The following is a 23,445-nucleotide window of genomic DNA, read 5'->3' on the forward strand; positions in this document are numbered from 1 at the left end:
TGCCTAACTCTCTTTGAACAAGCTCAGAAGTCATCCATTTTTCTCAAATGCTGATGGTATCTGATTTGATTTTCAAGATTCTAAAATTACTTTAATACTAGAACTCCTTTCATCAGAGTATTTATATTTACTCTTGAAAAATTGCTGTTATGTCAAAAAAACTCGCCAAACTAAGCCCTGCTAAGTGACTCAGAGATGCTGAGAACTCAAAAATGGGGCAAACAAGGTGCAGTTACACAGATAGTTTTCCTAGCTGATATTGGAGAATTCTGTTCTTAGGCTGTTATTAAAGAACCTTTGCAAAGGCTGAGATGTGGAACAGCAACCCTCGTGCTGGAACAGTCAATGGAGTCAGTGAAGTTTGAGCAATGGGTTTACAGGAGCTGTTAAATAATATTAAAATACATCCAGCCAGTGTAAACTAACTCTGTGCAACCAGCAGTGATGTTGTCACATGTGTAGTTTCCTTGTTAGTCTGAGAAATCAAAAGCTTTCTGGCATTAATTCTGAAATAGGTGTTCCTTTCTTGACTGCAAGCAGCAAAACACTGGACTGGTGAGTTGGGTCAGGTTTACATGGTTGTTCTGGTAAGGCAGCATGTGTTGTGTTTGTGCTCAGTTGGTAACCCTGGCTTTACATTTGACATAAAACCTAAATTCTCATTTTTTTTTACTTAATTGCTTCTACATGCCACTTATTATCTGAGAATGGTTCGGTGGTGTCCATCCAGATAATAATTTTATATTTTGCTGAACAGTGGTAATTGTAACTAAACCACCTTTAATTTCAATCCATCATCTACTGTTTGGGAAACACTTCTTCCTGCTAGCTCCTCCCAGTGCAGCCAGCTGTAGCTCTGCTTATGGGTAAACTTCATGATTTTTTTCATAAATCCAATAGGTCTGGACTTGTTCCAGCTGGTAGATAACATGCTGTATAAAGCTGTCTGTGGAATTCCTGCTCATGTGTCTCTTCAGATGCTGCAAGGTAGGTGGGAAGGACAAATGGTAACACAAAGTTGCAGTCTGTGTAAGGAGGCAAGTCCATCTCAAAGACACAGCTGTGTAAATGCCATTATTGTGAGCATCTTGTTCATGTGCCTAAAATTCATCACTATGTTGAGAGTGACAGCTGGACACTGAAAAGGGACTTCCAGCAGTGTCAGTGATGAGAGGCTTAAGCAAGACACTGAGATCTTGTGAAAGCTCCCAAATCTCTGGGTGGAGCTGGGATGATGAACCCAGAAATGAAAGGCAAAAGTTGAGGTGAGTACACAGGTGTATGTACATTTACAGACTTTCATTTCCAGAATGGAAAACAAATTTATTATTTTTGGATAAAAATAAGTCTTATGTGTCAGAGTTAATAAAAATGCACAGTATTTTGAGGATATGGGTACTCTTAATATTTACTTTTCAGTTTGTAAGGATGAGAGTGTAGCTGTCAGCTGTTGCTGCAGGAGATTTCTTCTCAGTTCACTGCAAACAAACCAGAATACTTAATCTCTCTCCCACATAAGAAGAGAGAGTTGGCAGCAGTCCATTAAGGGGCCACTTAGACTAAGTGTGATGCATTTTGAGAACTCCTAAAGTAAACCTCAACTTAAAAGCAGTAGTTTAGTACTCAGCCAGCCCTGTTCACTCTGAATTAACAAAATTAACACGTCTGTGTTGCGTAGTACAGGACAGAAAAAGTGACAAAGGCTGAATTTGTAGCTCAGAGGTTGATTTTGGTTTGAAACACACAACGTGGTGATACACAGTTCTGAGGGCAGGAAGGGCTGCAGTGAGGTGCCTGAGAGATGATGCTGCTGTTTCTATGAACCTACCACTCTTTTGGGTAGATGGGTTTTGTTGGGTTTTCTTTTTCAGTTCCCAGTGCCCCCACATACCTTCCCCTAGAGGGCACATGTATCCTGATCACTTCATGTCCTGGAAAAATGAGACCTACCCTGACTGGCATGCAGGACAGTTGCCCATTCCTTACTGCCTTAGTTGGGTGAGACAGTTTTTTAATCGATTTACAAAATAGTTCAGAGTGGCACTCCTCTGAAAGGCACAAGACTCCTGATTTGGAAAACCATGTGCAAGCTAAAGCAGAAACACAAAAGCTTTAAATTTTTAAAGACTCGGTAACTCCAGCTCCATAAAGCAGCAGAAACTGTCTAGCAGTTACTGTGTTCAAGATTTGCACTATTTTTAGAATTCCATTAACCTGATGGTGGTATTTCTTTCCTGGTGCTTTGTAACTTTGCAGAAATCAGCCAAGTTCTGAAGCAGTACCAACACTTTCAGGCTTAACCATGGATTTGTTGCAGCTGTTTAGAACAGCTAAATCTTGTGGCTGTTGCAGGTGCTTGGGTTCCAGTTTCATAAGGAGGGATGCAAAGAGCACATGCAAACAGCTGCCAAGTTTCCATCTGCACTGTAATTCCTACTGTGTTTGTGCAGTAAGGGAGAACTATTGTGTTTCTTGTCCATCCTATTTTTTTTTCCCCAGAAGAAGCTAACTTCAGCCTTGTACATCACTTCTTGAACTATGCTAATGTGGGGACCTGGGAGTATCCGTGTACAGAGAAGTTTGTCTACACCTGTTTGAAGATTTGCTCTTCTCTGTGCAGTCACCATTCCTGTGCTAATCCTAGTAGTTTCCTGTTCAGCCATGGGTGGCAATCCCTCTGCCACCACAAGGTACTAGAACAAAAAACTGAAAAACAAGGGGAAGTTTGAGCAGTGTCCTCATTACCTTGAGCTGCTGTGGTGAAGTGCACCACACTCACTGCACTACTGGGTGGTGGTTTGGTTTGGTGTTTTAACAATGCCAAGCTGGTGTTAGAAACGTTCCTTTTATCACTGCAGTGCTGTCAGTTCAGTGAGAAATGAAGAGTTGCTCCTGTCACAGACCAGCTGTAAGGACCAGCATCTGAGTAACCTGGAAATTAAACTCACGATAATGTCTCCTTAGGGCAGGAGGAGGGAGGAATCCCAGCTTTTCTCCCTCTCTCTTTTAACAACTCCAGCTGCACACAGGTAATTCTGATCACTCAGATGATAACTGTGCTCAGTCTAGTGCCAGGTAGTTACAGTTGTGAGTTTTTTTCCTATTCATTCTTTTGACAAACAATTTTTGTAAGTAAGAACAATGAAAAGCTAAGAAACAGATAGTGCCCTGAGTCTGAAATGTTTGGCAAACTGCTGTTTTACCTAACTATAAATGCATACATGAACACAGTGTAATAAACAATTTAAATGTTTATTTGAAAAATGTTAACAGTACAAACTGGCATGAGCAGACTGGGCCTACTCAGCAACAGTAAGCCAGTATTTCTGTAGAATTTAATGGAATTTTCATTTTTCTTTTGGGGCTTCATAGATTACTGCTGTCACAGATACAAAAAGCAAGCTGGTTACAACTGCTAACAGTTTTTATGAGTGGAAGGGACCATAAAAATGTAAAGTGCTTGAAATACAAATCTGCTGTTCAAATTTTTGTTTTGCATATATAAAATGTCAAATCTTTTTGAGTAACACAAATGTTTGGTAGTGGTATCTTCCTTGCAACACATACTCGATCCTATGAGACCTGGAACCAGGTGGAGCAGCTTTGCTTAGGTTTGCAGGCACAGCTGATGTTTGCAATACTCCCTCATCTTTTTCTGAAGAATTCTATCTGCAGACTTAAGGACACCCTGAATTTCATCATCATGTTAGTCAGGACAGCTGACTCGGTTTATGGGCATGAAGGCAGCCAGCATCCTGTCTGAGGTGTGGAGAAGTGACTTCACAGAAGTTAAAACCAATGGTAGCCCTCAGGGTGGAAAGCTGCTCTATTTTGAAGCTTCTGAAAAGGCAGCTGTTCTATTTTGAAGCTTCTGAAAAGGCTGCTTGTTTATGCAGAGGCACAAGGAGGTCAGCTTTGGGCCTCGGCCTGAGTGGCCCTTTATCAATTAATCAACTGACTTAGTTTTCTTAGTAGGAAAAAACCAAGGTATTAAGATCAGGTGCCAAATATAAGATCAACTAAAAGTGTGTTTTTAAAACCAGTAACTCCAAAGTAAATACAGTTTTAAGTACATGCTTTCTCATCTAAATCATTTTTCCTGTCTGGAAGGTCTGAAGGCAGGCTGATGGTAGTCACAGGTACAAAGCTGACTTGATCCAGGAGAAGGATGCCTCTGAAAAGTAAGGTTACCTGGCATTAGACAACAATACACAAAACGATTCTGTGTTCTAAAAATTAGACTAATTCATAAACTCTCCAATCTTAGTTTTAATGACAGTTTGATGCATTTAAATCAATGCATCAACTAGTAATATCATAATATCTCATAGTATCCCTTACACAGAATAAAGGATATTACAATAATATCCCTCATAATATCTCTTACATGGAGTTGCAATGAAAAATGCTTCCAACATGTACTGGCTGTGGTTTCTGAAGGCTCCCCTTGCCCAGTTTCTACATCTGAAATGTCAACAGCGTAGGCTCTATCTGCTTAGTTTGACAGTAGCCTAAAACTGTTTGCTGTCAGGACCTACAACTGATTCTCCAGAACTCAGCAAGAGCCTCCAGTTTTATCAGTGTAACACAGAATGGTGTTAAAGACATAGGATGAGGTCCCAACTCCCATCTGCAACTGTTATTCACCAGAGGGGATGTTCTGCTCATTCTCACTGGTTTACAATGCTGAGTTAAACCTTTACCATTCTTTAGAGGACCACTTTACACAGGTAGCAAGAAAATAACTGTGTGGTTTAGGGGTTGTTTTTGGTGGGTTTTTTTTTTTTTTTTCTGGTTGGTTTGTTTTTTTTTAAAGAGGAGGAGGCAGTTCAAATTCTTTATACATTCTATCAAGGCATGAGCAAGCCCCACGTTTCTCAAGTGGAAGAGAAATTACTGCAGGCTGGTTCCTCTGCTCCATACTGACCTCTGCTATGGACAGGCCATCATCCGCTTTGCTGAACAGTCTGCTGGGATTAGAATTTTCTTCCTAATTCTACTTAGTTCAGTTTCATACATGGCAGTGTTAAGCTACTTACTGCCAGTGATAAGCTTCTTACTGCTGGGGAAAGTACAGAGTGTTTCTCCACTGTTTCTGCTCTAGCCAGAGAAGCCCTCCCATCTGACAGCATGCTGTGTGAAATGCCAGGGGAAGCACTGCCTCTTTTGTTACTGCAGTTTCCAACCTTCCTGATCTTCCAGCCCTCCATTTTCCCAGTTTGTCAGAGGGCCTAAGGCCACTCCTACCCCTGAGTGGATACATAAATGAACTGCATGCAGAGCCATTCAGAGGCACAGCTGATCAGCTCCATCTGATGACATCAGCTGTGCTTGAGGCTGATGCAGCATGTTGTACTGTCATTGCTTCCCAAAGAACGTGAAGTTCCAAGGCACACTCTTCCAGAGCTGACTTAGGTTGCTTTAAAGGGCACGTGCTTGCCCTTTGTTACCCACAGTTACTAATTCATCTTTCTGCCCCTAGTTCTGAGACCTTGCTTTCCCAAAAAATGTCAGTGTTGCTGGTAACACGCTGAGTGGATACAGCTCTTGCAGGGAATCAGCTTTATTTGTGGCCTCTTGCCACCTATGCCAGCACCAGTCACAATGGCTTGGAAGCTGCCTACAGAGGTAGGTCCCCCTTGGAGAATTCCCACACAAATTTGCAATGCCGAATTTGAGGCTTTTCAGAACTACTGTACAACTCCAACACGGTACGAGTATGAAAACATTTGGAGATGTTGGAATTGTTTAGATCTAGTTTCTACCCTCCTTTTTTAAAACCATGTTATTAACGTCTCACAATGTAGTCCTTAGAAGAATTGATAAAAATTTGGCAGTATGAATGCTCAGCTAAAGACATTTCCAATTAAATACTTTTCCATGTCTCACTGAACTGCCTATTTGTCAGAAGTGCACTTGGAATGGAAAGTTACCAGTAGCTTTCTCATTGAATTCTTGCTACCATTATCCTACAGAATGGGCCTGCTTCTTGGAAGATTCTTTTAGTCAATGTTTTGTCTTCATCACAGCAAAAAAAGAATTACAAAAATTACTTACTTTTTTTCACAGGAAGGGAGAATCACCTTTAAGACTTTGATAATAAGAGCTGCTCCAACAACTCCAACAACAACAACTTCCATGAAACTAAACAAGATTGGTAAAGATTGAAACCAGAATCTGCACAGCCTTTTTCTCAAGTCTTCCACCCACTGGCACATCACCTACAAAACAGGTAAAAATACAAAGATTGCAAAACAAAGCAACTGCTGGGCTTTTGGGGTTTTTTTAAGCTACTGGTAAATCACATTATATGGTGATAATTTTACTTAAACTCATATATTCTTAAACATACCTAAAAACATGATGGAATTGACTGGTGGCTCAGATTTTTATTGTTCAAAGTTTGAAACAGGTGAAGGTTTAGTTCTCTGTTCATTAAAGGCCCCTTTGGAAAATAAAGGACACTTGAACAGAGCAGACAGGGTTATAACTCTGAGTGTTTTGGCCACAGAGGAGGCCATGAAACCCATCCTTGCCTAAGCTGGAACTGAAACTTCTCCGATGTTACTGTGTTTCCTACAGCAGGTGAGACCAGTGGTCCATTTCTCAGAGGGACAAGCACTTGAGCAGAGCCAGGAGAAAATGGTGGACTTTAAAGCTAAGCAATATTTGAAATTGTCATAAATGCTTAGCTCAGTATAATGTAAATATCACAAGCGACTATCATGAAGTATCTGTGTGGCCAGAACATGGCAAGATTTAGAAGCCCAATGGATTCCTACTGGACTTGTCATTGCTGAATGGTAATTTAGGAGAGGGCATTTTTTAGTTTATTTGGGGCTTGTTTTTCTGCAGGAATCCACTTGTCTTAGTGGTTGTCTGTCTTTAAATAATTATATTTATATACTAATAATTATACTAATAATTAAAACAAGCAAACAAACAAAAGCAACCTTGTAAGAAGATGGAGGTTCTATCCTAAGAGGGGTTTCTGGTAACTTGCCAGGTAATGTCTCTTCATCCACTGTAGTTTCTACTTGCTGGATGAGGTACTGGCTGGTAGTTTGCAGTGGATCTTGAATATCTGAAGAAGAAAAGCTAGATTTAGTGGTGAGTTTGCCTTTTGTTTGACTCACTCTGCAGGAGAATAAAGACATGCTGTGTTTCTCTACAGAGGGTACAGTTCTCACACATTTACAGCAAGAACACAGAAGGCATTTTTTTTGACTTGAGTAGTGAATTGGATAAGAAGCAGCAACAGTGTTACAGTGCAGCCTTTAGCTGTGACCTTAGCTGTAAATTTCAGCTGTCATCAGATTAAAAGGTGATGGACTAGATCAAAATATTCTACTCCAATTAAATCCTTGACAGTTTTTGATTAAACAAAACTGAAATAAAATTAAGGCATCAAATAACTTCTATTGCTTTTAAGTTACGCAAGTTTAATAACAGAAAACTGTTCTGTGGTTTGGAATTGACCCAGACAGGTATTTCCTCTACAGTTTTCTCTTTCATTCTCAGGAAACAGGGGGAGCTGTAGAGAAACTTCCATTGCAGATCTGAGAGAGAAATTTATTCCTATCAGATGTCTGGGCCGCAGACTGCCAAGTATCAAGTCCTTCAAAGGAGAACAGATTTGAAAACAAACAAATAAAATACCTAATATGAAGAGTTGAATTTCGGCGTTTAAAAAAAATAAAAACCAAGACATATAAAATAAAACACATCCCTGATAATGAGGAAACTCTTCCACTATGTAAAACAAGGGATAAATGATGCTCTCTTACCCTGTAAAGCAATACATTGAATATGGATGAAGAAACTAAACAGCTGAGAGATACCTTTTCCTGAGAGGTTGGGCAGTGTAAATAACACATCGTTGTCCCTTGGCAGGGAATACAGCATGCTCTCTTTCAAAGGGACGGTGTAGTTGGAATGTCTAAGTACTCTCAGGTCCTTTACTAAAATATCTATTTCTGTTACTTCTTCCTGCTGAACCTACAAAAGATGCAAACATGGTATTACTGAGTTTAAAGCAACACTGAAGCAGGCTGGCAGAGAACACCAGTATATCCCAGAAAACTCTAGGCCACTAAAATGTACAAATAGGACTGTTATAACAGGAATTAGTATTCTTTTGTTCACATATCACACTTCTGTAGACCATACCACATCAAGAAATACGCTGAGCAGACTGGGTCTCTCTCCCTGCAAAAGCACATGGTAGTCTATACATGGGCTTTTAACCAAGTCTTACAGAGTACATCACTATCCTCTTGCAGGGAGGCATTTTAGGGCATGGAAACTCAGGTATGTAGTGAAAGCACTTGCAAACATTCAAAGTCTTGCTGAGTCAAGATCGACACTTCTGCTTTTGCAGGAACAGTGCTTGTTTTCAACAACTGAAAGCCGAGTGTCACAGCATTTGACAGTGTCCTGCTTGACATCCTTGTCTCCAAACAAGAAACTTGCACCTGACAGATGGACCAGGCAGTGGATAAGGCATTGCCTGGATGGTTGCACTCTAGGAAGTTGCTGTCAATTGCTCAGTATCCAAATGGAGGTCAGTGACAAATGGTGTCCTCAGGGATGGGTATTTAACAACTTTGCTGGCACCATGGACAGAGAGACTGAGTGCACCTTAGCAAGTTTGTTGATGACACTGTGTGGTCAACCTGCTGAAGGGAAGAGCTGGCATCCAGAAGCAGCTGAGCAGGCTTGAGCGGTGACCCCTCAGGAAGTTCAACAAGGCCAAGTGCAAGGTGCTGTACCTGGGCTGGGGCAGTTCCAAGCACAAGTACAGGCTGGGCAGCGAATGGATAAAGAGCAGCCTTAGAGCAAAGGACTTGGGAGTGCTGGTGGATTAAAATCTCAACATGACCTGGCAATGTGCACTCACATTCCAGAAAGCGAACTCTGGCCTGGGGCTGCATCAAAAGCAGTGTGGCCAGAAGGTTGAGGGAGGTGATTCTGCTCCTCTCCTGTGCTTATGGGAGACTGTTTTTGACTTAAAGGAACAATCAAGGAAACAGCAGTAGCTTTCTGGTTATTTTTACTAGGTCTCTACGAAAATCTGAAATGCATTGTGATGTCTAGTTTGAGGCCTGAAATACAATGCCACTGTTGTGTAACAACTGAATCAAACCACAGTATCTTAGGCTATTATCAATGGGATAAAGACCTCATTGGAAAAGCTACAGATCTCTCAGTGGGGCTTTTCACTAACAGAGTAAGACTTTGACATGATACAGATCCCTGTAAAAAATACTACATGCTGACCATGCAATTCATCAAGGCTCAGTGGTATTATCATCATTATCCTTTAGAAAAAGAAAAAGGCAGCAGAACACAAGCCAGCTTCAAAAAACTCTGGCCATATGGAAGATGCCGAAGTGCAGAAACAGAAATATGACACAGAAATAAGCCAGTTGCTGACTTCAGCAGCCGGACTTTTTCTACAGAATCTCAGTACCAAAGGTTAGCAAATTTCTACAGAATTTGCAGTACCAAAGGTTAGCAAATCAACCACACCATACAAGTGATTTTGAGAACTCAGTTCTGCACATTTGAATCTCAGCTGGAATTGCAACCCCTCACACTGACTGCTATTTGTGCAAATACAGTTAGAATTGGAGGGGTGGAGGTGCTTGTTCATCTCATAATCCATGTTCATTATCAAGATTCAAATTATTTTACATGCAAAGTCTTCTAAGGCTAAGCTCTAAGGTGTAGAGGCTTTCACAGTAAGCCCACTTACCAAAAGTTTCCTGCTGCAAGCTGTTCCCCATGCTACCTGCCTGAAACCTTTTGTTAGCTTGGAATAAACAATGAGGAAAACCTCAAGAGACAGAATGAGCCCGTGCACCTTTTGTTTGTTTTGTACATTACTTTATAAATCAACTCTTGCTTGTGAGTCTGGCTTTGCTTGCACAAGTTCACTTATTCAAAGTGCATGTGATATAGTAAATGATAATTATTAAAATATGAATAGAAGCATTAAGACTTGAAGCTTCCTCATGAAACACCCCCACTGTTATACTGCCAACTCTGCTGTTATCTCCTTCAGTACTGTGTTAGTTAACATTAATTACATACTTCATGTTCTAATCACCAGCCAGATCCATGTAAACCTTTTAATCCTTGGGAACTACTTGCCTCTTCTTAATTAAAACCAAGTAGAATGTTGTATCAGGGCTTTTTTCTTTACCTGTTTTCCATCAATTTCTGTCACTTCCTCCTGAACTACAATCAGCTGCAAATCAGAAGTGGATGCCAAAGGCCACTCGTGAACCATGATGCGAACACCGACGGTTCCCAGGTGCTGCTGATCCGGTGAGTTATCCAAGCTCCTGTTCTCCACTGTTAACACACAATGTTATCATTTTCAAACAGAAACCACCTCAACCAGAAAGCAGTACCCAGCCATAGAGAAAACAGGTGCAACTCTGACAAAGAAGCCTTTGCATGTGCAGCACCTGAATGGAGAAGTCAGAGTACCACTAGCATCAAACCAGAGATGCCAGAACTGCAGTACAGAACATCTGTACCATGCTGATGTCCTTAACACTTCCAGCAACTGCTTTTACAACCAGTAGTAATCTGAGCAACAGCTAAAACAGGTGCCATGATTTTTTTACCAGTATATCACCAAATCAGACTCAGAGCAGGTCTCATAACACAGCAGAGCTGTACAATCAATCCCCTGACTCAGGGAACCTGCAAACTACGTCACATCTCTGCCTTTGAGGTCTGCATTTAAGCACTCTAAGCAGAGCTCTTTGGCTTGGTTATTGCTGCATTCTTATTTCAGTTGTCCAAAGGAGTTCATAAGAGTAATGCCAAAGCCTAGCCAGTCACCTGTGTAAACATCTTGGTTTGCACAACATTCCCCTTCCTCTTGAATACAGAAACAAATATGCTCTTTTCCAGGCACATTGCATCTCCTGCTCAAGATGAGTGCCAGTTCCCTCCTACATATTTTTCTATCCCCCTCTCTGTTTTCATATGTGATTGGTGACACCTCAACCTCTCTTCCTACCCAAAAGCTTTCAGCTATTTCAACAACTTAATATTCTACAAGTACACAGAGAACTGCCTTCCTACCCTGACTGTTTCTGCAGAGTCTTAGTATCCTCCTCCCAGTTACTGTAACCACCTCTGCTTCAGCGAGGGCATGCTAGAACTGAAGTCCTGGAAAAGCACAGGAGTGGAAATGGGGATCTCTCCAGCATGCAGATACCACAGGACGTGAACTGAGACCAGACCATCCCTGCTGCTAAGCCACTGCTCACCTGCAGTGCTGAGCCTGTCAGGTAATGTGGGATAAGGCTTGACTTGGGTCTCTCAGTCACACAGTAACTACTCAGCGTGTCCACTACTTTTATACTGTGATCCCTGTCCTCATAAAGCTATTTTTCTTATTTAAAATACAGAAAAATACTTTCTGGCATAATTTACTAATGTCTTCCATTGCCAAAATAAGTGGTAGAAAGAAAGTTCCCTACAGGTGTGAGCCAGGGCACTAACCTGGTTGCTGAATGTTTTCTGACTTGGAGCAGCAAGCATGCACTAAAGGCCCAAAGCCTCTAAGATGCCAAGCAGCTGAAGCTCCCTGTGTTCCCAGCTTTTGCCATGTGTCAGACTGTTCAACCCCCACCACATTCCCAGGAGTGTGAGATACACTTCCAAAACTGACATCTGGGGGAACTTCAAGTGGAGATGTAGGTGCCAAGAATGATCTGACAACCATGTCAGAGTACGTGGTCTCTAATATTCAAAAGCATGATTATTAAGGTAAAGTGTTTTTTTTATACACTCAGAAGTATTTCCCCCCTCTATTAGTAAGTATCTTGGTATTTCTTTAGCATTTTACAAACACTACCTAAATCTGTTGTCAATAATTTAGTAAGTAAATAGTATAAACATTACATTACAGGTAACAGAGAGGTAGTGTGCTGGGGACTGAGACCCAAACATGGAGATAAAGAGTTCCAGGTTTCTAGCTCTCGGGTCAAATCAGTATTTTCCTCACTGTTTCAGATTTAAAACTAGTCACTGCAAGTGCTACAGCTATGCTTTGGGAAACTAATAGGAACTACAGAAGAGTACTCAGGAGCTCTCAGAATTAGTCAATAAAATAGTATCTATTTTTCTTGAGTGAGTTATTTTGCAAGTAAATGACATTTTGCCATGATTTTGTACCAGAAAAAGCGAAATTGATTACTGCTCTCTCTCTCCAGAAAAGAAATACTGTCAAATTAATAATTGATCATGCTTGGGAAACAAGGGTTCAAGCAACAAGGTCACAGCTCAGAGAAGCAATTTGAAAAGGTGTTAGTATTCTGTAAGTGCCTGACGAGAATATCAACCTAGAGACTGACTGAATCTCATGCAGCAGAAAGACTGTTCTCAATACAACAGAAGCTTAAATCAAACAATGGTCCTTGTTTAATTAGTTATACAGTGTGCTCTGTGAATCTCCAGAAAAATCACAGTGTTTTCTGGTTTTTTTCACAAAAAAATTGCCACTGATTCAGTGGAAAAGCAGCAGGTTCGAGACAACTTGAAGCAATTAACTACTGCAGGACCCTAGCAAAAGTGCAGTATTTGTGCTATAATATCCTATCCAGCAGAAACTTGTTTGTCCAATAAACACAGAAGTGATATTATTAAAAATCTTCCTAACAACAATTCATACTTCTGTTATTGAATCTCCTTCTGGATATATGCCACCAACCTAGGGACACAGCCATTAGCAGGGTGGAGCTGCATCCTTCTGTTTACATTGTCTGGCTTGTAGTGCAAAACATTATTTTGAAAAGATGGGCAGAGTCTGGATTTCAGATTAGACCATTTACACACAAGCCTGTTAATGTGACTTGAGATGAAGGTGGTGAGATTTTTTTTCATCCATTTTAATACCAGAATTGTCCTACCTTGGGAAATGTTTTGCTTCCACAATGCTCTGGTTTACAAAATACAGAACACATAGCCATTGTAAGCTTTGGTTACCAAACAACATGGAAGCCAAATACCCCAGGGGAGGGAGTAAAATTTAAAAAAATAATAATAAAAAATAAAAAAATAAAAATAAAAATAAAAAAGAGAATACTCACCTATTATTGTCTGACATGTTATATGGGAAACCCCACTTTTCATAGGAAAGTCATTTAGATAAACCTGTCCATTAACATAGGTGATGTTAAAAAGAACCTGAAAGAAAGAGCCAGAATGAGTGTATGCTTCCAGCCCCTGTGTTGTAATTCTGCTGTGAGAGGAAAACACTCCACAGTGACTGACGTCAGAATAAAGGATATACTTGCAGCTGCTGCAGACTTTGTTTCGCTGCACATTAATTCATTGAATAAACAGAAAAACTGGACAAACCTGTCCTTTGTGAAATTCTCCACTGGTGTCCAGCATCATAACACCAACTCTGACTGCTTCCTGGAAAAAACAGTGAGAAGAGATGTAAGTTTGAGAAAACACATGGGCTACTACAAGCAACTTTCGTGTATTGTCCTAGCAGAAGGACTCCTTACTAACCCCCAGAGCACATCCCCAGGCTTTCTATCCAGCAGACACAAGGAAAAGGAATTTGCTTTCTTGGTTCATGTAAGGATTAATCTGGTTTTTTCACCCTTCTTTTTAATAGAGAGGATTGATGAGAAAGAATGGCATCTGCAACCCCTATGTATAGCTTGTGGGTTTTTGTAATAAAGATAAAATAATAATAATAACTTGTTTCACAAGAATATGATGGAAGTCTCTCATATTAAGTGCAAAATAATAGACCACAAAAGGCAAAAATCAGATTTTCTGCAAATGCTTTTTTAAGAACTCCAGTTAGTCTTCAAAGTGAAGTTTAATACGTGTTCGTCTGTAGTAAAGAACATTCAGTTTTGTCAACAGAAATCCAGCTTCTTTGGTCATGATTTCCAAATTATGCCACATGAGACACCTCAAACACACAGAAAATGGGGGTTTGGTCCTTTCTTTCAAACCTCAATTGCTTTAATTTATTGAAACACTCATTCTGTCCTCTCATTTCTCCCTTGTAATTTCAGGGGCTGCTTTGCAAATGGGACCTTAAATCTCCCAGGTTTGTCCCTGAAAATTCTACCTACAAACATCAAATCTTGCTTGCAGATAGCCAAAAGTAATGATTGCCATACTTTTTTCCTCAGACACCTCTTCAAAAACAATGTTAAGCTCCATATTTGGTTTGTGTGAGCCTTAAATCATTATAACTTCATTTCATTAACACCTGGACATGGCACTTTAGTGCTATGGTGTAGTTAACTGGGTGGTGGCCAGTCAAAGACTGGACTTGACCTTAGAGGTCTTTTCCAATCCAAATGATTCAGTGATTCTGTGGATCTGTTTTCTCTGGAAAATGTCTCCATACCTTCAGCATCTTCTTTAGCTCTGTAACTGAGCCATTGTTTCACAACCAACAGCTAAAAAGCGAGTCATGCCTCAATAAGAAGTTGAACATGCTCAGAATTTAAAATAAATAAAAATGTAAATACACAAAAAGACTTTTCATTTAGTATTTTTACACAACACTGGATTTGCGGCCAGAAAATACGTGAAATATACAATATCTAACACAATACAGCCCTGGCTCATGAACAGAAAACTTGTGAAGCATGATTATAATGTCAAAAAATCACTGAAACAATGGGTGTTCATGAGCACACTCAAGTAGCCAGACCAGTCAAAAACTGAAAAACAACCTCCAAGTCCGATTCAGCTGGAATCTGGCATCATGAGAAGAATGGTTTAAAACCTAACACAGATAATCTTTTGGTTCAAAGTGACTTGGAAATACTTCAGACCCATTTGGCATATCAGTAGGAAAACTCTCTAGCCACCAGAGAGAGACCAAAGAGGCCAAATCTCTTCCTCAATGCTCCTTCTATGAAACAGGTTTTTATACTGATTTTCCTTCAAAACTTAAATCCTAGCTATTCAAAGGAAATAAAAAAATACCAAATTAGTCAGACAAGTGAAGTCTGTAACTGAAAATATAAACTGAATTAAAAGTATAAACATAGGATATATTCTATCCTGTCTTCCTGTAATTTCCTCAAACCATTTATTTTATTCTCATATTTTAAGAACTGTGTATATTAATAATAAAACAAAAATCCACCAAACTTTTAGATCTTTTAGCTCATAGCATTCAGAACTGTAAGTCTTTTACACTCCCAAACTGTTAGGCAGATTACCAAAACTTTGTGGCATCACATCCTTGATTTTTCTGTTTTCTGGGAATTCAAAAGGCACAAAAGATGCATTTTCCAGGCAGTCTTAATAGTCATTCATTTTTTAAGCCACAAATTATGGCTGAGGTTTTCTTACCCATGAAGTATTGCACAATCTTTTTTCAAAATCTACAAAGGGACTTAGATTACAAGAAAAAGGAAATGACTGATGAAAAATAGGAAAATCCCCTCCTTTTTTTTTTTTTTTAAATCAAATGCTTTATTTGAAAGTGAAGGGCATGAAGGAAGCTAGATATGCTCAACAATTGACTGTTAAATGCACAAAATTAGCTATATATACAATGCTTAATTTCCTTCAAAACAGCTGTCGGCTTTGTTGATACAGTATCCACAAGCACTGTTTCGGATTCTGGAACATACTTAAAACTTGCACTTGAAGAACACATTACATGTTTAAGAAATTAAGTATTTCAGTGGATCACTTCTGTGCTGTCAAAGGTTCAAAAACCAGATTGTAAGGTGCAGACACATAACCACCAAGTTTAACCACTTGCTGCCTCTGCAAGGAGAGAGTGCAGATCTCTCCTGCACATCATCCTTCCCAAGTCAGTGAGGTAACCCAGCTCATTAAATTGGCACAAACACTTTCCCTTTTTTGCCAGACCATATTTCTGTCAGTTGAACAAGCAAGGAAGAGCTGGACAAGCAGAAGAGATGCACGAACACAGCTGGGAAGCATGAGCTGGGCTCCTTGCGCTGATGGACACAGACTGTCTGTCGCTCTGCCTCTGCTGCGTGATCTGTCCATCCTTGCAGCATCCCCTCAGGAGACCTCTGTCCTCACCACCATCTCAGATGATACTGATGCATCTCCTTAATGGGACAGGTTCATAAAGCTCCTCAGTAACTCAGAGCAGTGATCAGTATTCCCCTACAGCAGCTGCATCATGACCCTTGCAATTCTGTGTTCACGCACAACAGAGAACTCATACTGTTACTATTCTTGGGACTAGTCTGTTCACATCCAGATCCAACAAATTCTACTGATCTCTTCCCATATTCTGTACATCCATTCTACTCAGTTGTCACATGCAATTTATGAACAGGTTGTTCATTACTCTTCATATCTTCCCACAGAAAATAGCAGTGTTCCAGCTCAGTCTTAACCCTTCCTCGAAGGCAAGTTTCACACTGCTGTCTTCCCACGGCTTCCCACTGGTGTCTCCTGCAGTGTCACACTCAAAACTCAATGGGGCTTGCTGTGGCCTATCTTCCTGACCCTACAAATACCCCATAACAAAGTCTACAGGATGGCAAAAACAACAAGATGCATGCCAAATGCAATGAAAAGCTGGGCAGGAGTGCTGGGGGAAAGGAAGCAGCAGCTCACAGGAGAGCAGAGCACCATCCCAGCTAATCCCCTTTCATCCACAGCAGGGAAGAAGTGATGCATGGCACTGCCCCTGTTATCACAAGCCTGATTGGTACCCCTTCAATATCTGCATGTGGATAAGTGCCCAAGAGCCATACATTGCTTATGCTTCCTAAAGGGGAAGGGAACAGATGTGGCAGGCCAACAGCTCTTGTACCAGTCTCTGAGGATGAAATGCCTGGTCACAAGCCACACTTGCTAGAAAGTGCTCCAGTGATAATTCAAATCCCCGTCTTTCCAATCCTAGGGCTGAAGACTCACACACTTACAGAACATCCTTTCATTTCAATGGAGAATTTTTTTAATGTTATCATAATAAAATTCACAACCTGAGGGTGAAAGGGAATAAAGTGTTTTATAGTGCTTTGTAGATACAGCTTGTGGTTATGTACTTCAGTACCAAGAAAGGTAAATAACCCCACATCCCTTATTTTGTGAAAGCAGAGTAAGCCAATACTGCAGTAACAAAGCCATGAGAGTAGAGCATGGGAGCTCTGCAGCAGTCCATACTATTGCACTGTCAGCTGCTGGAGGAGCCTCCCTCAACTGTGAGTTGTATAACTTGGTTCTAAAACTTGGTTGTGTAACTCCCAATACACTTTTCAGTATTAACAGTATCATGTAAGTTTCAGAGGGGCCTGTAATTTAAAAGGTTCTGAATTCACTGGGATATTTCAGAAAGCAGCTTTGACAGAGCCAGAATGAAATGACAGCCCCAAGAAGCAATTCAAGTCTCTAAGAATTTGGGTGTGCTTTTAGCTTACCATTGACCCTGTTCCATACTTTGCAGCCCCTTGTCCCCTCCTGTGCTGCTAAATGCCTACACAAAACTCCAGTCTGCACTAAAAATGGTCTTATCATTCTTAATTGTCTTACAGGATGTAAATGTCTCTCCTGAGTTCTCCTATGATTTTTCGTCCCTGTTTTAGTGCTCCAGCAGTTATATTTACAGTGGTACTGGCCACAGAACCTGCAAAGAGGACAGCACCCCTACCACAAATGTAAGTCCTTCTGTTCTAGGACAGCTAGGCAGCAGCACTGACAGTGTGATGGCACAGGTTACATGAACTAGTGAATTTCGGTGAGCTTGGATCAGCACAGGTAAATGGGTAGTGATCATTTTCTAATTCTTTTCTCTTTCACTATGTGCTGCTGCAACAGAACCCAGGACTGTTAACTGGGGCGGTATAATCACAGCAGCAATAGAAGAACAAGGGGAAAAGACGTCAGCCAAGAATATAAAGCATCTGGCATAAGTTAAAAGGGAATATTCATTAATTCTCAAAGACTAACACCACACAAATCTACAGAGAACATTTCACCTGATACTGCTTTTTAAGAAAAATGCCGCAAAAGAGAAACCTCATGGGTCCAATCACGCAGAACTTCAAACAGATCTGTTTATCTGATTAAAGAATCACGGAAAAACTTTATCCACAGGCAGTGAACGCCTGATGGGGTGCACTGTTCAGCTTCTCCCAGTAACAGGGTAACTGTTCAGTCCTACACAGCTGCAGCAGTCCCATAAACCCCATCAGGATTCTGCCCCTAGCAGCCGGCCCACTTGAAGCACAGCTGTTCCCTATTGAGGCTCTCCAAACAAGGCTCTTTCTGCACTACAAGGCCTGTGGGAAGCCAAGTGGGCAGCCCTAGGAACAGATGGCACAATGCCTTACAAGATGTCCAGCTGTACAGAGACTTGAAAGGCAGACAATCCCCTCACAGCCATTACAATGATATCCTGTTTGCGACTGAAAAATGTAAAGCTCGATGCAGGTTGCCAAACAGGTAAAAAATAGACAAAACTAATAACATGTTTCTAAATTTGAGAAGAGATTATGGGAAAATAAGTGTCTGAATAGAAAAACAAAACTACCACATAAACTCATACCACTTGAGTCCTGGCACTGACATGGATAACTGGCTCCAAGTAGTGTAACTATATATTGCAATTCAGGGCTCCATGATCCATGCTTCACATAATTCTTTAATAAGAATCAAAACAGAACGATGTTGTAGAGTCTTAACTGCAATCAGGCATCACTGAATTGAGGAGTAACCATGGCAAAAGTTTGACAAGTTAGAATTTCACAAGTTTGCAGGATGATAATTTGTCCCTCACATTTCGGAAAATTTTTGTACAAAATTTTCTCCATTAAGATTTGGCATTATTAAACTGTATGACAGGATTTAAGGTAAGATAACTACATCCAGTATTTTCTTAACTAGCTAAAACTGAACTCTTTCTTAATATAATGATCTAACATGATGCTTTTGCTTTACTTTGCTTTTCTGAGCAAGCACACTTACTTTCATTCCTTCCTTGTTTTACAGTGACTCATTATAACATGGCTTATCCTTCCCCTTCCTCTATGTGTGCTACTGGAATTGTCTTTGTATCCTCCCTATTAAACCTGCTCATAGGACAATATTTCATCATGAGTTTCAAAAGTGAATATTCAGTCTTACATCACAGAGACACAGTTGCATCATACTGCTTCAATTTAATCAAATATACATAGGAAGATGATGTCAGCTCCTTTAGGCCTAAAATTCACATGTGCCAGGCTCCTAATAGAGAAACTGGCATAAAGTGATGGAAGAAACATTCCAGTGCGTTGCTATTAACAAGTTTCTTCTCTGATTAAAAGACACTGTACTCACTGCATCAAATGGTTGATGTAGTGAAAATTATTTCCTGCTGCTGTGAAATGACCCATCCACACAGAGGTTTCTTGCAGGCAACAAAAAATACAAAAGCTTTTTTTTCAGGCAACTGAACTAATAAGAAAAAAAAGTCTGGTAGGCAAGTTTGTTATTTAGAAAGAACTGTGCTAGCCTAAATTATCAAGAGGTAAACAGAATAAGCAAATAACATGGAGTTAGCACTGCTTTTAGCCAGTTCCTATCAGCAAATCAAAAAAATACTCTAAAGCACAAAACCTTATGCTGAGCTTGCATCAGAAACGTTACTCGAACGTGAAGGTCAGCTGTTTTATTGCATCATTCCCTTTAACTTTTTTTAAAGAAAAAAAAAGCCCAAAACAACAATAACCCACAAATTTTGTCTAAAGTCAATCAATTTTTAGTCCAGCTTTGCATATCCAAATTTTTTGAGGAGAGACAAAAACCACAACAGATGTGCTAATGTTAAAGAAAGAAAAAGTCCAGATTTCAAAACAGCTTTTTTAAGAAACTACAAGTATTGCACAACAGTTGAGGCGTTCACATTCCAAAGCTGAACAACAGCATTTCAGCCTTACAAAATGCAATTCCAGTGTCAAAAGGTTTTTCCTCTATAGTCCTTCCACTATGGTTTCTCTAACACCATTGCCATCAGCAAGGAGGTAAACTTTAACACCAGCTTTAACCCCTGCATGGAAGAGTTAACAAAATGTGAAGCTGTCAGTGGAGTGGGCTGACAGAGTTGTAGAGCACAGTTGTGGTGTCCAGCCAAAGCAAAGCTGACCATGCTGATGCTGCCTGTTCCCAACCAGTCTGCAGTCCCAAGCCATCCTAAGGAAACAACACATCATTCTGACCCCACTGCCCACTGTCACTGAACTCATGGCTTCTGAAAGCAACCTGACAGCATGGCATTCCCACTCTGCCCATTCCCACTGCCTGGGCACTTCTGCTCCTAACAGGCCACCAAAAACCAGCCCAGTGTCAAAAAACATTGATTCTTCTATCCAAAACTTTCTGAGGACACACTGTTCCTTTTGCCTCAAAACTAGCCCACTATGTACAAAACTAAATAGCGCAGGAGAAAACACAAGTTCTTATTTTGCTCAGTTTAACATTGAAAAAGAAAAAACATTACAGTAAAAATTTGTAAGTCCCTTTTTGACTCTTAGAAGAAATTTTCTGCACATTCTTAGGCCACCAGACCCGTATAAAACTGAAAGAGTGAAGACATTTCCAAACTAGCAAATCGTGAGCTCACAAGACCACCTGAGCAGTGTGGCACAAACGGACAAACTCAACCTCACAAACAGCAGAGCCGTGCCCATAAAACATTACAGTTCCTGAGTCAATCCCTGCTCACACTCCAAAACACAGCTGTTCTATCTCTGACCCCAAGCTGCCTTACGAGGGACTGCCCCTGCTCACACTTTCACATCCAAAGGCAGCAGACACCAACGTGCCTCTGTGTCCTTTAAAACTGCCAGCAGTGACAAAGAACTTTAATGCTACCGAGCTGTAGTTTCAGTGTGGAAGTGTGACAGTTTCTGGGTAGAAGGTGAGGAAGAACATGAGTCTGTATTACACTGTCACTTCACAAGCCTTTCGGGAAATTCCTGCCAGCAATCCCTTTCTCAGAGGGATAAGCAAAGTACCCACGGATTGAGCTCCCTCTGCTCCCTTTAGCACACCTCACTTCAGGCATTCAGGCACTTTTATAGGTGTCTGAAGATCTAGATCCCTGTTTTGAAGTCAGAGCTAGGGAGGTCTTTCTTTATAAGTTCATAAAGAGAAGCAGAAACCAGGAAGTAAGGCCAGGAATGAATCCTGCCTCGCAGCACAGGATGTGCCAGTGCAGGGCCTCTGTCAGCCCTTCTTGGAAATGTTTCACTTAAATTACACTGGTAAATAAATAACTCTGGAGGGAAAAAAAGACATAATAAATTGGCCAGGTAACAGTAACTTGACCCTGTGTAGACAAGTTGACTTACAGCCCCCTCACGACTCTTCCCTCTGTGATCCTACACTTTGGGTTCACAATTATACCAATTTTAGAGGATGCATCTGATAATGATTCAACCTCAGGCAGAAGTACCCAGTTTCTCTGTAATTCGACAGGTCATAACTCACCTGGCTCTGTGGCAAATCTTTTTATTCACACTGGCAAGTTCTCCTAAGTAGCAGTAAACATTCCTTCCCCTCTTTTTAAAAGCCACCAAATTTAACACTGATGCCACCAAGATACAGCATAGATATTAGAATAGAAAAACAGGCAACACAATGCCCTTGTGTCATTATAGATATACCATAGATCTACCATAGCTATACCAATACATCAAACCCCTTTTCGTGGTTCAGCTGACGAGAAGGGCAGGCACAAGTGCGGCCCTGCTGCGGCTGTACCTGCACGGCTGTACTGACCCATGGAGGTGTGGGCGGCCGAGCCTGACAATCCAAACACACCGACACTGCACAGAAGTGACTCCCCCCACCCCCTCAGACCTGTCAGACACGGCACATCCAACCCGATACAGACCAAACAGCGAAAGGAGAGGGGGATCTCTCTGGCCCCGCGGCAGGGCCGGCTCTCCCGTGTGAGGGAGCGGGGCACGGGCAGGGGCAAGAGCAGACAGGGACGGGACGGGGACAGGGACAGGAACAGGGACAGGAACAGGGACAGGAACAGGGACAGGGACAGGGAAAGGGCAGTGGCCAGGCAGGGAGCGGGCTGGCCCGGCGGTACCTGTCCCAGCGGCGCGGCCGGGCCCAGCAGAGCGGCGGCCAGGGGCGGCAGCAGCAGCGACAACAGCGACAGCAGCGACAGCAGCGACAGCAGCTCCCGACGTCCCAGCGCCGCCTCCATCTTGCGACCCGGGAATTAAAAGCAAGTGAAACATCAACAGGCGGGGCCGGGAGGAAGCGGGGGAGGCGGCGGGAGGGGGCTGGCCCTGCCCCGGCCCTGCCCCTGTCCCTGCCCCTGTCACTGTTCAGTGCTCGCTGTCCCTGCCCCTGTCAGTGTTCCTGGCCGGGCGGCGCCGGGACATGCCGAGTTGGGCGCTGTGGAATAAGGCGCGAGTACCGAGCTGCGCCTTCAGGAGCCCGTCACCCCTCGTAGGCAACCTTTGAAGGCACTAGGAGAGGTACCCGTGTAGTGTTGTTTGCAGGTGTTTGTGAAGCGGCCGGGTGTGTCCTGAGGCTCCCGTGGTGTCCCCGCTGCTCTCCCCGCCCCGCCTGGAGAGGGCCATAGGGCCGGGCCGGGCCCTCAGCCCCGCGCTGCGGGAAAGGCCTCTGGAAAGCAAAAGCAGGCAGAGTACTCCAGGCACTTCTGCTCCAGGAGGGAGCAAAAAGTCATCGGAAAGAACAAAGCACAAGATAAGGTTTTCAGGAGCTAGAGATCATCATCCTGAAGAAGAGAAAGCAGTGGGAAACTTAGTGGTGGCAGTCAAAACCATGGAGGACTGAGACAAACGCGAAGAAAACAAGCTGGACCACCAAGTCCTCAGTGGGTTTGAAGAAAACAAGTGTTTTTAGATTCAGCAAAATTCAGACTGGGTTCTTATCTGACCTTGAGGAGTTTAGCATCTCACCGAAATGGAATAGTAGATGAATTCCTATTCATTTTTTACTATCCCCGTGGCAGTCAAAACCATGGAAGTCTGAGGCAAACGCGAAGAAAACAAGCTGGACCATCAAGTCCTCAGTGGATTTGAAGACAACAAGTGTTTTATTTGCCACAAGAAGGACTGCCTTTACCTATTAGCAAAAAATAGTAAGCGTGGTAAATCTATGAACACCTTGTCTAGGGAGATTTTAATACTGCCATAAATTAACTGTCCTGTTGAAGCAATCTTTAGCCTGATTTAAATTGCTCTGTGACTCCCTATTGGTTGATAATGAACATAAATCAGAAAATCCAGAGAAACTTCTTATTTGGTATGCAGTTCGTGTTCACGAGACACCGATACAAACATCTGGCACAAGGAACAAGGCATTGGAAAATGAGACTTAAGAGAGTCATATATTGTGAAGTATGTTTCACACACTTCCATGAAGCCCTCAAATATTTAATCCCTAAACACATTTATCATCAGCAGTTTC

General features: G+C 41.7%; 1 protein-coding gene across 1 annotated transcript; it reads right to left on the minus strand.

The window, feature by feature from the left end:
• Positions 1-3,233: 3,233 nt before the first annotated feature.
• On the minus strand, positions 3,234-22,216 carry GINM1 (glycosylated integral membrane protein 1). The gene is made up of 8 exons (XM_083856137.1): positions 22,091-22,216; positions 13,387-13,446; positions 13,116-13,212; positions 10,208-10,359; positions 7,842-7,998; positions 6,954-7,084; positions 6,058-6,221; positions 3,234-4,174 (listed from the first exon to the last, which is right to left on the minus strand). The coding sequence occupies exons 1-8, from the start codon at positions 22,208-22,210 to the stop codon at positions 4,066-4,068; spliced, it is 990 nt and encodes a 329-aa protein (XP_083712263.1). The 5' UTR covers positions 22,211-22,216; the 3' UTR covers positions 3,234-4,065.
• Between the last annotated feature and the right edge of the window lie 1,229 nt (positions 22,217-23,445).

This window comes from Zosterops lateralis (genome assembly GCF_965231275.1).
Source record: "Zosterops lateralis genome assembly, chromosome: 3".
Taxonomy (NCBI): Eukaryota; Metazoa; Chordata; class Aves; order Passeriformes; family Zosteropidae; genus Zosterops; species Zosterops lateralis.